Raw genomic sequence first — 15,791 nt, forward strand, 5'->3', positions numbered from 1 at the left:
AAAAACAGCTGAAAAGTGAAGAAAGAGAGTGGAGAAGTGGGCTGAAATGAGGTGTGCACCGAACAAGACAGAAAAAAAAGAAACAAAAAAAAATCAACCGTTAGAGTCGGGGGCCAGAAAGGCAGTGGGGAAAGAGCAGAGAGCAGAATCCAGGTTGTGAAACGTCCAAATCCATTTGTTACCCAGAGACTCATTAGCATTTTTGAGTGAGTGTCTGGTTATAAATAGGATTGGGAGTGTGTGTTTGACAGGAGGGAGTCTACAATTTGACAAGAAGACATTCATCTCACCAGAGAACTCCCAGAAGATGGACAGAGAGACAAACAGACGGATCTCCCACAACAAAGCACAGTATTTCATCAGTCAGCAACTCACATGAAAAGTCTTTCCTACCCAAGCCATACCCTCATCACCCCATCGTATAGTACAACAGTGAGTACAACACTGAAACGAGTGCAAATAAATGAAAACCGCATTTTTATTTTTTATTTATTGTGAAAGTATTAGCAACACTTTATAGTACAACCCATAACTAGGGGTGTAAATCCCCTGTAATTAAATGGAATTTCTGTAGATTTTATTTGATTATATTGATTATATTACATATTACCACAAATATTTAAAGGTAGAACAACTAGAATATGGCAGCAACAAGTCAGGTTTTTACAGGAAACAAAGAAATTACTAAACAGTACATTAATTTAAGCACTACATAACTAAGTAGTTTTTTTTAAGTAGTGTGCACTTTTATGATAATCAATAATATTTTCCCATCTTACATCGTAACTACGCTGTACTTTTTGGGGGGAGGCCATATTATGAAGTTGACTGAATGAAGTTATGCAATAATTAAAGTTACTCATGCATTAGTTTTTAAGCATTACTTACTTACCAATGACTTACATAGTCTCCTGTAAAAGCCTGACTTGTTACACCCTATTATAGTGTATCTACCATTAAGTACAATTGCATTGTAATTTAAAAGAAAATCACAGGTGATTTATGCACTTGGGCATGGGATATATTATAAAGTGTTACAGACTTCTTGCATTTTACTTTACAAAGTTAGGAAAAAAATCTTTACACCAACCCTAATATTGTATTAAATCTAAGAATCATCCCCATTATCTCCCTTAGAAGGAGGAATACGGCTTAACAGCAGCTGAATTAAGGTATTGATATCATTGGCTCCCTAGTTTCTTCAGACCCATGTTATACCATAGCTGCAAAGACAGAAAAAAGAACTTGGCGTCCCTATATGTGGACATCACATTTTGGGTTGTCGACACCAAAATACTACATTTTGCTCTACAAGGGCCTGATATCCACTTACGAGGACATTATACTGCCACTGTTCTATTGAAATTTTAAACAAATATCCTTATATGTGGATCTCATTTTTCTCAGAAACAAAAATTAGGAAAAAAAAAAAAAAAAAGAAAAAAATCTGGTAATTCTTTGTTTTTACATTCATCAGGTGCCAATCAGCCCAAATATCAAAGAGAAATTTAAAATGAATGTTATGGAAGAGTTTGGGTCTTAGGAGGTTAATGTTCAAAAAACACCTGAAATATCTTGCTTCCACCTTACCATCCAGCAAATATCAACTCGGTGAATAACCATCGTTGCTCCTGCAAAATACTGCATTTTGCAATCAATTAGTTGACTTCAGTGAAGTGTATTCACAAATTGGTACATCTAAGTAGAGGCTGTCATCTTCAGTTAGTCCTCATAACTCCTACATGTCAATGAATTAGTGTTTGTATACATCACCTGCATATTTCCTTAGCAAAAATGTGGAAGATAAACACATGAAGAGAGCGTGATTGAAAGATTTAGTGCAGGATTTATTGGTCACTGAATTTAACAAATCAGGGGATTTTACCAACTTGTAATCTGATCCAAAACAGAAAGGCTTCACAGTCTCCTGCTCATATGGTTTTGGCATACACACTAAAAAGACCCTGATTCGTTTGATGCCATAAAGAGCACTTTTGTTTTTGATGTGACAGGTTTTAACTTCAGTTTTTCAAACATAGAGCCTTCCTCCATTCTCTCTTGCTATCCCTGCTTCTTTTTGGCCATATTTTGTCTTTTTCCTCCAACTTGAGACTGTGGAGCTCTTTATGCTTCGCTAGATGCTTTTGAGATATTTCTAGTTCCAGCTTAAAAGCTTGTCAGTCACTCGTGGCATGTTCTCCAACTTCTTTGTCTCTTTCGGCCTCGCTCTGCTCTTATATGCACATCTTCCCTACAGTCAAAAAAATGCAACACTGGCTTTAATTATATGAAGAAAGAAAACTAAGCACTCTCATCTCCATCTGACATCTAGTTATATTCTGCTTTTGACCTGCTGTTGCTCTCACCCTGAAGCCATTTGAAGCATGTGTGTACAAATGTTCCATTTTTTTCTGTCTGTAGATGGCGCCTCTGGCTACAGCACTGCTTTCATGGTCTCCCCCACCCCCCAACACCGAAACCATCTCCTGCCCACGACACAAATAGTTTCAACCTCCAAAAATCTAGTCTTCCTGATTCTCAGCCCAGATCCACCATTGGCATTGCTACACTGTGGCTGGTCAACAGGACATAAAGCTGCGGCAGAGCCCAGGGAATGAATGAAGAAGGCCCAGAGCCATGCTTCAATCATGACCTGGAACCATTAGAAAACAAACTGCTTTCTAAGTCATAAAAAAATAGATTAAAACTGTTTTCACACGTGCAGTGCAATCCTGAATAAGTATAGGATTTATGGAACAGTAGATGGTCAAAAAAAAGACCTTTGTGCCAAGGCCAAAGGTCACTTTGCATATATGCTGACATTCACTGAAGATTTCATCATAAATGTCATCATACTCTCAGAGCTAATAGGATAATAGAAAATTATAAAAAACTTTCTTATTGCAACACTTTCAGTGGTCCAGTGCCACAAACTGTGTTTTCTCAAAAAAGGGTCCCAAGGGTCAATATAACAAGTTAACTTAAGAGACAAAAAGCAATGCTGACATATGACCACATGTCAGCATGTTTTTCACAGCTTTGCAGTAAATTTTGATCGGATGTGATGGAAAGAAATAATCTATTTGATAACTTTTGGGTGTTTTTATTTTTAATGGATATTAAAAATTCATGTCATACGGTCATTTTGTCTCCTAGCTGGAGCCAAGCAATCCACCAGTATCTCAGGTCTGAAAATGGTTAAAAATGTACATCCATCATATTTTTGTGACCACTGGTGGTGGTATAGCATTTAAGATGCAGCTAACAGGATGCTCACGGGCTTGGAAAACTAATGGGGTCTTCCTCTGCCGATGCTGTACCTTTCTGCAAACTTTCTAACGTTCCTGCTGGCAGACAAACAGAGAGAGATGGCAATTTTTCTTTGTGGAGTAAATGAAAAATAATCTTGTTTGACAAATACTGGATTTATAAATGAGTACAAACGCAATATCTTTAAGAAGGTTATTTTTGGTTACATTTACATGTTACTTCAGATTAACTGGTCTAGAAGAACAGGGTGGGCCATTTATATGGATACACCGTAATAACATGGGAATGGTTGGTGATATTAAAGTCCTGTTTGTGGCACATTAGTATATGTGAGGGGGCAAACTCCTCAAGATGGGTGGTGACCATGGTGGCCATTTGAAGTCGGCCATCCTGGATACAACTTTTGTTTTTTCAATAGGAAGAGGGCCATGTGACACATCAAACTTATTGGTAATGTCACAAGAAAAACAATGGTGTGCTTGGTTTCAACATAACTTTATTCTTTCAGGAGTTATTTACAAGTTTCTGACCACTTATAAAATGTGTTCAATGTGCTGCCCATTGTGTTGGATTGTTAATTATGTAATGTAGTCAGAGTATGTTGTTGTTACTTTGAGAACATTTAGGGATTAGTGTGATTTGCTATCATTTCAAGGATGAAAGTCCTTCCTAGTTTTCATTATGCAGACTATCATATTAGGATTAACAATTAATCTAGATTGTCATAATTCCCTGTTAAAGAGAGGCTGGTCTGGCTTTGAAGTGTCTCATATACAAGGCAGTAAGATTTAGACATTTGTCCTTGTATGTGCTATAATTGTGTTATAATGCTTAACAGCTTATAGCGAAAATCCTTGATTGTATGGGTTCATGGACACGAGGTTTTCCAAATAGAAAAAGATAGAAATGTAGATGTTTCGACTCACTCTTAGTTTCTTTTTGGCCATAAGCAAACACACCAAATAACTAAAATTGCCCTGTGACCAACCGTAACTCCACACTTCACTGTAGGTTTGTGATGTTACATCATAATTTAGCCATGACAATGGTCTTTATGTGATTTTGCAGTGTGACAACTAATGCCTAGAAATTCTTGCATTATCATGCATATGTTTCCAAGTGTGGAAAGAGGAGGTTAAACGCTTTTATATTTCAGAAAATCTGCCATTGCTGATATTCTAAATATAACCTGGACACTTGTGGTGAGAACACATCTCCACAGAGAGCTGCTGCCAGAGGTCGACTGTTCATGTCGTGTCAATGTGACTGAAAAGGAGGAAGAAAATGTATCAAAAAGAAATATCACTTTGAGGGTAAGATGGGGCTCTCAAAAATGCTGCCGCAGCCCTTCATCATCTCCTTTCTCCTGTCTCTTCACAAACAATTTTACCCTTACATCTCTCTCCTTTTTTCCATGGTAGTGACAAACAGTGCGCTTCCAGAGTTTCAAGTGCTGTTTCAACTGTGCCTGGAGAATAAAGGCAAAGCAAAGCTGCATTTTTTAAAGTGAATCCTAACTAACAGGAGCAATAACTCGGTGTAGTGAAATACTAGTTGTAAAAAACAAAACAAAGGAAAAAAAAACTGTCAAAATGCATCGAATGATTAACTGTCAATGCCCTTCATCAAGGACAATTTTTGCTGGTCTCTGGTGCTGCAATGTGAGGATTTGCTGCTTTTCACCACTAAAACCCCCACAAACACTTTGTTAAGCAATTTTCTGTCATCAAAGAGCATCATATCTTGCTCCTCAGAGAGTCCACAATATAAGACAAATGCATGAAAAAGATTTAGAAAAGACTTGTGCTGTAATCAATATTCACACAGGTTAACACCCTATAAATGGGAACTCTGTCTCACAGTCTGTCTTTTGGAAAGAGATCAGGTTGATTCTAAAACAAATTCCACTGTAGCCAAAAAGCTGATTCGACAAGGTTTATAACCAGAGAGTATATTTACAATAAAAATGAACAAACATTAATCAACCCGGCTTTTTAAAATGCAAAAACACTGTAAGGAAAATAACTCAGAGAACAAGTGTTACATAGTGTATAATAGAAAATAAACCAGAATGACATTTTGTTGTAAACCATACAATTTACAAGAAACAGTACCATCGTGATATTTTTGAAATTACAAAAAAGTGCAAGGTACTGTATTACTTGTTTTTTTTTTTTAAACATTTCGGATTATCATGTGTCGAATGTCAGGACAAGTTGTCATTTGATTTACGATGAGTAGCACATAACAGATTAAATAAAACATGTTAAAATGCCAAACAAGCTTACTCTTTCCCTCCTCACACACACACACCCACATACTATCTATGATCCTTCACATAACATAGATCTTCCACACAGAAATCCCAGCACACACAAATGTCAGCTGCCCACTTTTAATCTCCCACCGCCTATTGTCTAGCTGTCTCGAATCCTTTAAAAACTCATTTTATGAAGACAACAGACTGTAGGCGTTTTTAGAAGACGTAGAAGAAGGAAGTCGCTTATTCAGGAAGAGTTTGCTGCGTTTTAATCTCTGCAAAGATGTGTGTATGTGTTTGTGTACTAGACGGTTTGACTCTGTGAACCCTGCATCCTTCTGGCATTGATCCTAAATGCACGCATAAGCACGCGTACAGACACACATTAACTCGCTATTAAGTGATGAGATTGAACTAAGGGCATGATGAATAAATAATGGTTTAAACTCTTGGGGTTCAGCTGACTAATTAACAGGGAGAAGGAGCCTTCTTGTAAAGCAACAATAAAAAAAAGGGAAACAGAAGGCCATCTTGTAAATCGGGGATTACTGACCAGGTTGCATACACACCAGTACACGCACACCTGAAAGATATACACACTGCAAACATATCCCAATTTGTGCTATAGTGTGCTGTCAGGAAGAGACAAAAAAGGGAGGAGAGGAGCTGGCCTCTATTGACTAAAACCCAGTGGGCTAATGAGAACTCCAATACACAAAAACACACACAGACCCCACACCCTCATTACTGTCATATCCCTGCTTTGGAGGGCGAAGGTGCCATGTTAGCATCTCACCACAATCCTCTTCAGCTGAAGTCGTCATCAAGGAATATCTAAAGAGAAGTTGTAGTTGCTTCACAGTATCATTGATGCTCTCACCCGACAAATTCTCGCACATGCTGTCACTAAGGTCATTAGAGTGGTATAATTGTGAAGAATAACTGGTCTTGCTGGCCCAGCTGTCCCGTTGCATCATCCAACTAGTTTTCCCTGGATCATATTAGTACTAAATATGTGCAGACAGCAGAGGGACAGAGAAAGGAATATGAGAAAAATGAAAATGAAAAGGGAGTGGCAACACTGACTGAGGGCTTTTATTTTGGCAAGCTGACATCTCCTTGGAAACAGACAAGTTCACTATTTAAGGGATTGTAGGAGCCCTCGTAGAGTCAGTAAATACAAATCAGCATCAACAGCAGCAAAAGAAAAGTTTTTGCAAAAAAACCACAAATATAAACCAGCATGGCAGCAGAAGACGCAAGAATAGAAATCAAATGAACTACAACTGACTGGCTACAAATGACTTAAAAACTCCCAAAGGGCACATGGGACACAAAAGCAGAGTTTATGAAGAAGCTTCTCATGAATGAGGCAGCAGTGGCAGCAACAGCAGCAAGTCCTAAAGGAGCAACCAAGCTCAACAGCCTTTGAACATACAGGAGGCAAGCAAAGGCAGACAGCAGAGCTACGTGACTCTCATGACAACCAACCACAATCAAACAGATGCACAAACACACTGTCAAACACATCCACAAAGTCCCTCAGTGCTGCAAGTTATCAAGATTAAAAGCCACAAGCATCCAAGCAAATCCAACAATGCTCAAAGAAAACTCTGTAAAGAAAGAGGGAAGAAAGGAAGGAGATGGACAATAGACAAAAACGAGCAGAGACCAGGACACACAAACGGAGGAGAGGAGTGAGGGGACCACTCCGACTGCCCACCTGAGGGTTTCCCAGCATTCTCCATCCGTGCTCCTTTTAGCTCTCTATCCCTGACTCTCTGTTTTCTTCTAGGTCACTCCATCCCTCCATCCATCTCCTCATTCATCCCCTGCTGCTGCCACCTTACTGGGACACTGGCTTGGGCGGACATTTGCGTACAAAAAAAAAAAAAAATTCAAAGCGAGGGAAGGCGGGGAGGGACGAGAGGATTGTGAAAGAGTTGGGAGAGAGTAGGAGTATTGGAAGAAATGCAGCGAGTGAGAAAGACACACACAAAGAAAGCAAAGAGGGCGAGAGAGAGAAAAGTGAGGCTGCCAGTTCCAAACATTGTCTCTTTTCTCTCTGTCTGATTGTGTGTCCCTAGCTGTCTGTCTTATTTGCTGCTCTCTCTCGCTCTCTCTCTCTTCATCTTCCACATTATGTCCATCTGAGTGGCCGTGCCAGGGTAGGAGGAGAAAACATGGCTCGCCCTGGCCCTAAAACACCTTGAAGACAGGCCACCGACTGCAGACCTGTGTGCACTGGTTGTGCGCTTCAGGCCATAGATTGAGCAAGGGTATGTGTGCAAGTGTGTGTATGACTGTACTGTCAGCCAGCCAGAGCCCCAGATTACCGACGCTCCACTGGCACGTCCCACTTCATCCTTCTCTTCTTGTCACCCCGGCAACACCTCCGCTCCCCACCTGCTTCCCCCGTCCTCAACTCCTCATCTTCCCCTCCTCCTCTTCACCTCCATCTGCCTCCACTTTTTCCTCCCTTTTTTTTCTCCTTTGCATAAACTGAGGGAGAGTGTATATATTTATTTTCCTCCATCTCGCAAATCCTTACCAGCAGAGCCCACAGGAGAAGAAAAGATCGTCAATCTTTGCATCTTTATGTGCTCTGATAAAAAGAGACCCATCAGAGTGGTGTATATATATATATATATATATATATATATATACACACACACACACACACACACACACACACAGATACACACAGTCCCCACGGTGCATCCTTGCTCAGATAAAGATAGCCAATCACAGGCGGGGGAGGCGAGAGGTGTGGTAATTAACAACACTGGGCCTGGGATTAGCTCGACAGCTCTCAAGAATCATACAGAGCAACAATCAATCAAAATCTTAGATGAATGAAAGCAAAGCCGTTGCTTTCTTCCCCTGTGAAACAGCAATAATGTTTGATTAACATGTTAGATTTAGTCAAGATTGGCACCTGAGAGACCTTCATAAAAAGCAAGAAAAGGTCAAGGCAGCCCTCAGGATGAAGATCGCCCTCGAAAAGCAATGCAAGTAGCTGCTTTTTTTCTTTTGAGTGCATCTGAGTCTTTTGTTAGGGTTACTGTCTTCCATGATGTACGATACGATTACTTCATGTCTCCCATAGGATAAAATCATACCGGATCTGACAGCTGCTGCATCAAAATAATGTGCAGCAACAGACTGTCGCCATAGCGCCTGCACGACAGCGCAGTGTTGTCATCGAAAAATGACAGCTGAAATTAAAATAACATAGTCGTTTAATATATATTTAATATATATTTAAAATAAAGCTTATCATTGCGAAATCATATAAAAAATACTCATGTTTGACATGTAAGTACAAATGTATAAATAAAAATTAACGTATGTTATGTTTAGACTGTCAAATGACAAAGATCCAACAAAATGTTAATACAAATGCGTAAGGCTTAATCTGAACATTTTTAGAAATCTTTTTGTTTCCTTTAAATTCTGTATTCTGTAATGGACTGACTCCAAAACATTGTAACTTTTATAAATCACCCATAGAACTAACCACATCTTTGGGGCTTCCAATCATGCACTGTTTTCCCCCCCACGTAGTAACTCTGGCTCTTTGTGTTTCAAAACCAGATGTAACAAGCGATGAGCGATATCTGACAGAGAAATGGAGAGACGCTGCACATCTTCATAGGTTATCCACTTGTCAATCACGAATTAGAAAGTGTGTGCCTTTTCTCTTGTTTTGCATGTATTCCATGACTTAACTTTTTAAACCTGAAAGCTACACACATTTTTATCGAGCCATGTTTTGCAGTAAAAAAAAAAAAAGCACCCCCGAAATGATTATGCAAATCTCACTAAAGTAAGTTGCCACACTTCAGGCTTTAAGTTTTTTAAAGCACATGAAGTAGTCCTCTGTGCTAACCACATTGGCATATCTCCACACTTTTCAATTAAGTGTTTGGGATGGTTAGACAAAGGGCAACCCCCCATTATCACTGTACTGAACACCCACAGATAATTTACCCTGTGCAGCGGGACACCTGCTGAGCGATGCAAGGTTAACAATGGCCACATAGGGATTGACAACTGCTGAACACGCAGCTTTGCTCCCTGGAGTTCACAGACTAAAACACTTGCACACACATTAAAGTATTCACTGCATTTCCATTGTGCATGTGTATGCATTGTATGGGACATGAGTACTAGCGTTCAAGCTCTGTGTTTTTGCCAATGTTGATAAGTGACAGGAAAGAAAAGTGTGTTGTTAACCTAACGCAGAGAGCTAATGCCTTGCAAGGACAAGTAAACAACAAGCAACAAAAAAGCGTATCCTCTACCTTTGAAAAACAACCCTCTATCCACCAAGCAATTTAGCACCAACAAATACATACAGATGAGATTTTAATGGCTTACTGAGTCCTCTTTGACCTTTTAATTATTCTGATTTGTGTACAGAGCAAGCGTGCCGTAATTGCATTAGCATCTCTGCAGGTTTACTTAATGTTCCAGTAGAGCGGGAATTGTGATTCAGCAAGCAGATAGGATAACACTCCCTTCTTTTCGTGTACACTAAATGATCAGTGTGTGTGTCTCTGTGTGTGCATGCTCGTGTGACTGCGGTAAATCATCTGAGATTTATTAGCTCAGTTACCACTAGTCAAACCCTCTGACGTGCAATTATGCTCTATCAGCAAATAAATGATTTGGCCATTACAGACCATAATTGGTTATGGAACAAAGGGCCCAATATATTGTCCATCTCTTTTCCTGATGCTTAACATCTTGTCCTACTTTTTTCCACTTGTATTACCGGAAAACTCTACTTGCCCTCTGTCTGCCCCCCTCTTCCTATTCCCCATTTCCTCTTCTCCTTCCTCTGAGCATTTCCCTAGAGAGGACTCTGGCTCCTTACTTTCTCTTTATCTTCTGGCAAGGCATCTGGAAACCAGCTCTGTCTCCACCTCTCTCGATCACATTCAATCATCCTGATGCTTAATCAGTTCTCTGCCCTATCCACCAACCCTCTTCCTCCCCATCTCCCACCTCCTGTCCCACCCACCCTCCTCTTGGCTTGTCACCAAAGGATTGCTTATAACAATCCTGCATCCTTGTCTTTCTGTCATCTCTCTCCAATTGTTTCCTTCCTCACCATCTTGCCTGTACATGATTCCTTTTCCTTTTAAATTTCCCCTCTGTCTTAACAAGCTTCTGTTCTAGACTTTGCTGCATCCTTCGTGATATCTGAGTGTACTGCTGAAACTTTTGCAAGCTCTCCTCTGAAGCTGTACTTCCATCATACATTTTGTAGTCAAGTTTGAAGGTGGTAGTCTTCGGGTTCTCACTCTAGTTAAAGCTAAACCATACACACTTTTAATCACTTACGGGCTCAGCTTCTGCACCCAAAGATGAACGAATCCCATCCTTTTAAATGCTTTTATGTTTAAATGATTTGATGCAGAGAAAGTTCACTGATGCTTTCCTTATAAAATTGTTTATGTACTACCAGAAAAATCCTAATTTCAATGTAGTCAGAAAATGATGACATAATCCATGGGCCACTAACTTTTACAGTTCATGAAAACATCTGCTCAGAGTCTGTATGACATTATGAGCATTGTTACATGCTTACTATCTACCTCACAAGTTAACTGCCTTAACTTACCTATGTCCTTGGCTAAGAGGACGTGCTTCCAGCCTATTGCACTGCACACACCTATAACACAGAACAGCATGCCTAACTGCAATAGCATCACCATGTTAGACCAGAACACTAAACATATGTTTTGGAAATATACCCAGAAAAAGTATACGCAACACTTTCCCCTTGGTTTCTCAGACCATTATATAAGATTACTGCTGCCAAATACAGGCAAAGACAGAAAATACTCAAGATTCATTCAAAAGTAATTCAGATCTGCAATAACAATTTTGTGAAAACACTTAGAGGCTGTTTTGAGCTCACCGACTAGGAGATATTCTGCCAGAGAAGGGAGCGAGACCTGAACTCAATAATTCCTTCTGCCTGTAAATGTCATTCTGCGGTAACGATGCTATTTCAACTAAACAGGTCAGATTGTATCCTAATAACAACCCCAGAGAGCTGAAAAACAGTGTGAGATCAGAGGGAAAAAATATGCCAATGAACTGAAAAGGCAGCTGAAGCATAAAACAAAGCCAAGGTCTGATTTAAAAGTAAAACGGAAAAGAGATTTACCCAAAGACAAGGGATGTGAGGCAGAGCCCTGACACCTGACTTCAGTAACCAAAGCTGTTCGGGAGCCGGCACCTTGATAGAGGTCAACATGCTCAAAAGGAATGAACCCATGACATACTCTACTCTTTTGCCTAAATCCATTTTGAGGACCAGAAGGATACCCAAAAAAATGAATTTCAAACTGAATATGAATGCAAAGATTTGGTGGTGATTGTGGAGTTTGCCACAGCAGCATCACTGTCTAACTTTTCAAGATACGGCGACTAGAAGCTTCACTCTTGAAACTCAAATCACCTCATGTTGCACATGTGACAGATGAGGGCTCCTGTTCACACATACAGGAAGAATGTGGATGCCAAGTTTGTCTAATTCCAGGAAAACTCCCTGAAAATGAACATTAGAAAGTTTAAAGAGCATTGTCACAGGGTCACCTCATACGCTGCCTTTGGACATATGGCACTATTATGGAAAGGCAGGTGATGAACTCTCGCTCGCACTCTCACAATCCACTCTGCATCCTGGTAAAACATCTCTAAAGTGGAAAAACAGGAAAAATCTCACAAGCAAGCAAAATCATCGACACAACTCTCAAGACCCTCACAGTCACAGAGTAAAAAATAAAGCAGACTTCATCAGAGAGGACCCTCCACGACCACTTCACCATTCCTTTCAGCTACTCTCATCAGGCAGCAGGCAGAATTCAAAAAAACTCTTCACCCATCAACAAGTGCACTCTTCCTTTGTTTACTTGTGCGTGCGTTTATTTCGTTTTATTTTGCATCACTTTTAGACATTTGGAATCAAATGGACATTGCACCTGCACAGCAAGGTAACAAATAGTCAAAAACATCAGCAACATTTGTTACATGAGGTGAAAATTAAACACAAGAATTTGCATGTGCATCATTTGCACATGTTCAAATGTAAAGCAGAAAAGGTGTTCTGTACACAAGCTAGAACTACTCTCTTTAGGTACACTCCATAGCTTGATGCTTTTAGACAAAGCACAGACTGAGAGGATCTGTGATATGAGTGAAAACCCACATCACCAAGACATAATTGCTGTGCACAAGCTTGGTATAGGCCAAATAAGTGGAGCTCACCCTGATGCCTACAACTTCTCCCACACTGCAGTTAATTAATTCTATCCTCTCTCTTCCTCTCTGAGAGCGAAAAAGAAAGTAAATGTAATGACAGCACAGCAAAACAAGTGTAACCTTTTGGGTCAGATCTTATTTTGACAGGGCATGTAAACAGTCTGCTCCACAGAAATATAGAAAGAGGTAGTGTAAGGGAGATGAAACTCGTATCTCTGAGTGAGAGGGTAGCTGAGGAGGAAGTACCTGTGTCATTATACCCCAGCTTGGCCACACAGGACATCTCTGCCCCGCAGGGCCAAGCCATGCCACTGATAAGAGGAAGTCCGGGCGGGTTGAGCCGATAAGAACCGGCTTTAAAAAGCGCAGACATTGACAAAATTGAAGAAAATCTCAACAGAAGTGCAAGTGGAAAGAGAGCTAAGAGAGCCAGAGATGGATTTGCTGAGTAAATGGCTGCAAGCTAATCAAGACGCTAACAGTAATGGATAGGCAGGGCTGTGCAGATTGCCTCATTTAAGGACACTTGAGTATCGTTTAGGTAATCTTTCTGACGTCCTTGCCATGCATGGAAGTCACTGACAGAATGGTCAGCAACGCAAAGACATTTCACTTCTTTCCCATAAAACGACAAGAACAAACAAAGAAACAAACAATCGCCTTTGTATCTTACTGTTCCCTGCAATGGTAGCCAAAACAATTGCCCTTGGGTCAGCATTCAGGTAACTGACAATGTTTGTAGAGTAGAAATACCGTAGCTTCTTCCATCTCTCACTGAGCCGACATGGAGTCAAGGAAGTAAACTAAATCAGAAAAAACTGAAAGTGTTTCCCCTTCCTTTGATCCTCAGCTGGAGGCACGATCATCAGCGACCCTGAACAACCTCTATTGGGATTCTTGCTTTCTTCTACACTTAAAGCTGCAGACTCTTGTATAGCTGCACTTACTTTTTACCTAGTTTTTAGGTATCCTATCCCTTCAGTGACTTTGCCATTCAATATATTTTCACGCATCTATTTCCTATCTTTTCTCATCCCCGACAGCATCTAGGTTTTGTACCTACCCTCCTTCCCTCAATACCACTCAGAGGATCTCTCAGTGGTGTTGTTGACTGTACTATGGCCCACGCCGCAGTAATCCGATGTCATTGGGGTGCTATAACTCAGTTTTATGTGATCAGGAACCACACAGACCTGGCTTCTGCACCTAATGACAAATGACCCAAGTCAGACATATCACCAATGAGTCAGTCAAACTGAGAGGCACTGGTAAAACCAGCTTTTGAAGCCATTTGTATTTCCGCTTTTTCCAGGCTTGACTGTATGTTGAATGTGTGTCAGCCAGCGTTCATCACTGTGTGGGTGAGTTTCTCCATCAGCGAAGAGTCAGCTCTGCAGAGCAGCATTAACATTAGATGTGATCAGACCGCAAGGAATTCAAAACAGACAGCGGAGACGTGTCGGGATGTTTTCTTTTTAAAATGCCACAGTGTAAGAGCATGAGAGAATCATGGCGGTGTGTGTTTAATCTGCTCTCTCAGAGGGAAATGTCTGTCAAAATTTCCTTCCATTTGTCTAAGTGCTTCCTCAACAGTACACTGCAAGCAAATGAAGACAGGCATTCGAATGCTGCTTGTTGGATCGTGTACTAAACAGAGTAAGAAGACCTCGGTTTTTGTTTATGATCATTTCTTATCTAACCGTTCTATGACAGGAAAGCAAATAGCATTGGTTAGATTTTATAAAATAAAACCCGCTAATACCCTTTTACAAACAACAACCATGTCATTTGACCTTGTATGCATCTGTCTCTGAGAGAAAATAAAGAGCAGTCATAGATTTGTGCTGTTTGCTTCAGTTTGTTATTTGAAAGGAAATCTTTACCTTTTAAAGTCTTTAGAAGAAACTATAAAAAGCTGTCAGAGACATTAACTAACTCTAGTTCACACTGAAACACAAGACAATGTAACCTACCTCTGCAACTGACCCCAAATAAATCTAAAAAGTCTTATTTCTTCTGCAAGAGGGCTCGCAGCCACAAAAAAACGAGGTCCTTCTGTATGTAAAAAATCTCAGAGAATACTGCGATAATAGAAAGTGAAAAAAAGGGGGGGGGGGGGGGGGGGAATACAAATGAGCTGCTAATTATGCACCAGAGTCCCTCTAAGTATGTGAAAAACTAACTGTTAAAATAAAGAGTCTTTTCTCAGCAAATGGTACTTTCAAAAACCAATTTGCTCATGGATTTTTGTATGATTTTTTAAAAACATCAATACATTCTTGAATTTAAAAAAAATAACAATAAATCAAATACACCACTATCACAAAGGCTTCCAAATATAGGGAGGGCTTTACATTAATCCCGTTGCTGTACTACATCAGCAGTTCTGCGAAGGTGCCCTCTCAAGGTCTATCCATCAATCCTCCGTCCCTGATGACCGCCTAGTTCTATGACGAGAAAGAGCGCAGTCTTAATTCTTCAAAAACACGGTAAAGGCTGTGATTGGATGAGTGTCTAAAGAGAGCAGTCACTGTGTTCTCGTCTGTGTGTGAGACAGCTTCTCTTTGTCCACGTTTTTCGAAAAATCTTGCACAAAATCCCAAATAGGCATTAAAGTTTATTAAATATGCAGAAGTTAGACTAAAAACACATTCACTTCAGCATCAAAGAAAAAAATGGAGCCCAGTGTCCTGTGACGTCTTAAGCAGCTTTTAATGACTGTAAGAGAGTGCACATGGGACCTCTGGCACAGTGGATAAATTAGCATTCAGCACTGGAGGACACAAAGACTCAGTCAGGTCTGAAGGAGATCTAAAGGGAGTAGGCCAGCCGTTTCAACTGTAAGCTGGACAACTATGTGACATATTGATCGGATATTGGCTACGCAGTACTGCACTTGAGCTCCATCACCATCAAGGCTGCACTCTGTCACTCCCCCTTTTCAGCTGTTAATTTGTTGCACCCTGAATTTTAACATTTT

General features: G+C 40.2%; 1 protein-coding gene across 8 annotated transcripts in view; it reads right to left on the bottom strand.

Moving 5' to 3' along the window:
- Positions 1-15,791, bottom strand: part of srcin1a (SRC kinase signaling inhibitor 1a) — a 101,658-nt gene that overhangs the window by 71,591 nt on the left and 14,276 nt on the right. The window contains exon 1 of one of the 8 annotated variants that reach the window (XM_026164424.1): positions 7,254-7,972. The exons of the other annotated variants lie outside the window; for them this stretch is intronic. Within the exon in view, the coding sequence (XP_026020209.1) occupies positions 7,254-7,278 (25 nt within the window). The 5' untranslated portion in view covers positions 7,279-7,972. Of the gene's footprint in view, positions 1-7,253; positions 7,973-15,791 lie in introns of those variants that run through there. 8 annotated transcript variants of the gene reach the window in all.

The sequence above is a fragment of the Astatotilapia calliptera genome, chromosome 4, assembly GCF_900246225.1.
Source record: "Astatotilapia calliptera chromosome 4, fAstCal1.2, whole genome shotgun sequence".
Taxonomy (NCBI): domain Eukaryota; kingdom Metazoa; phylum Chordata; class Actinopteri; order Cichliformes; family Cichlidae; genus Astatotilapia; species Astatotilapia calliptera.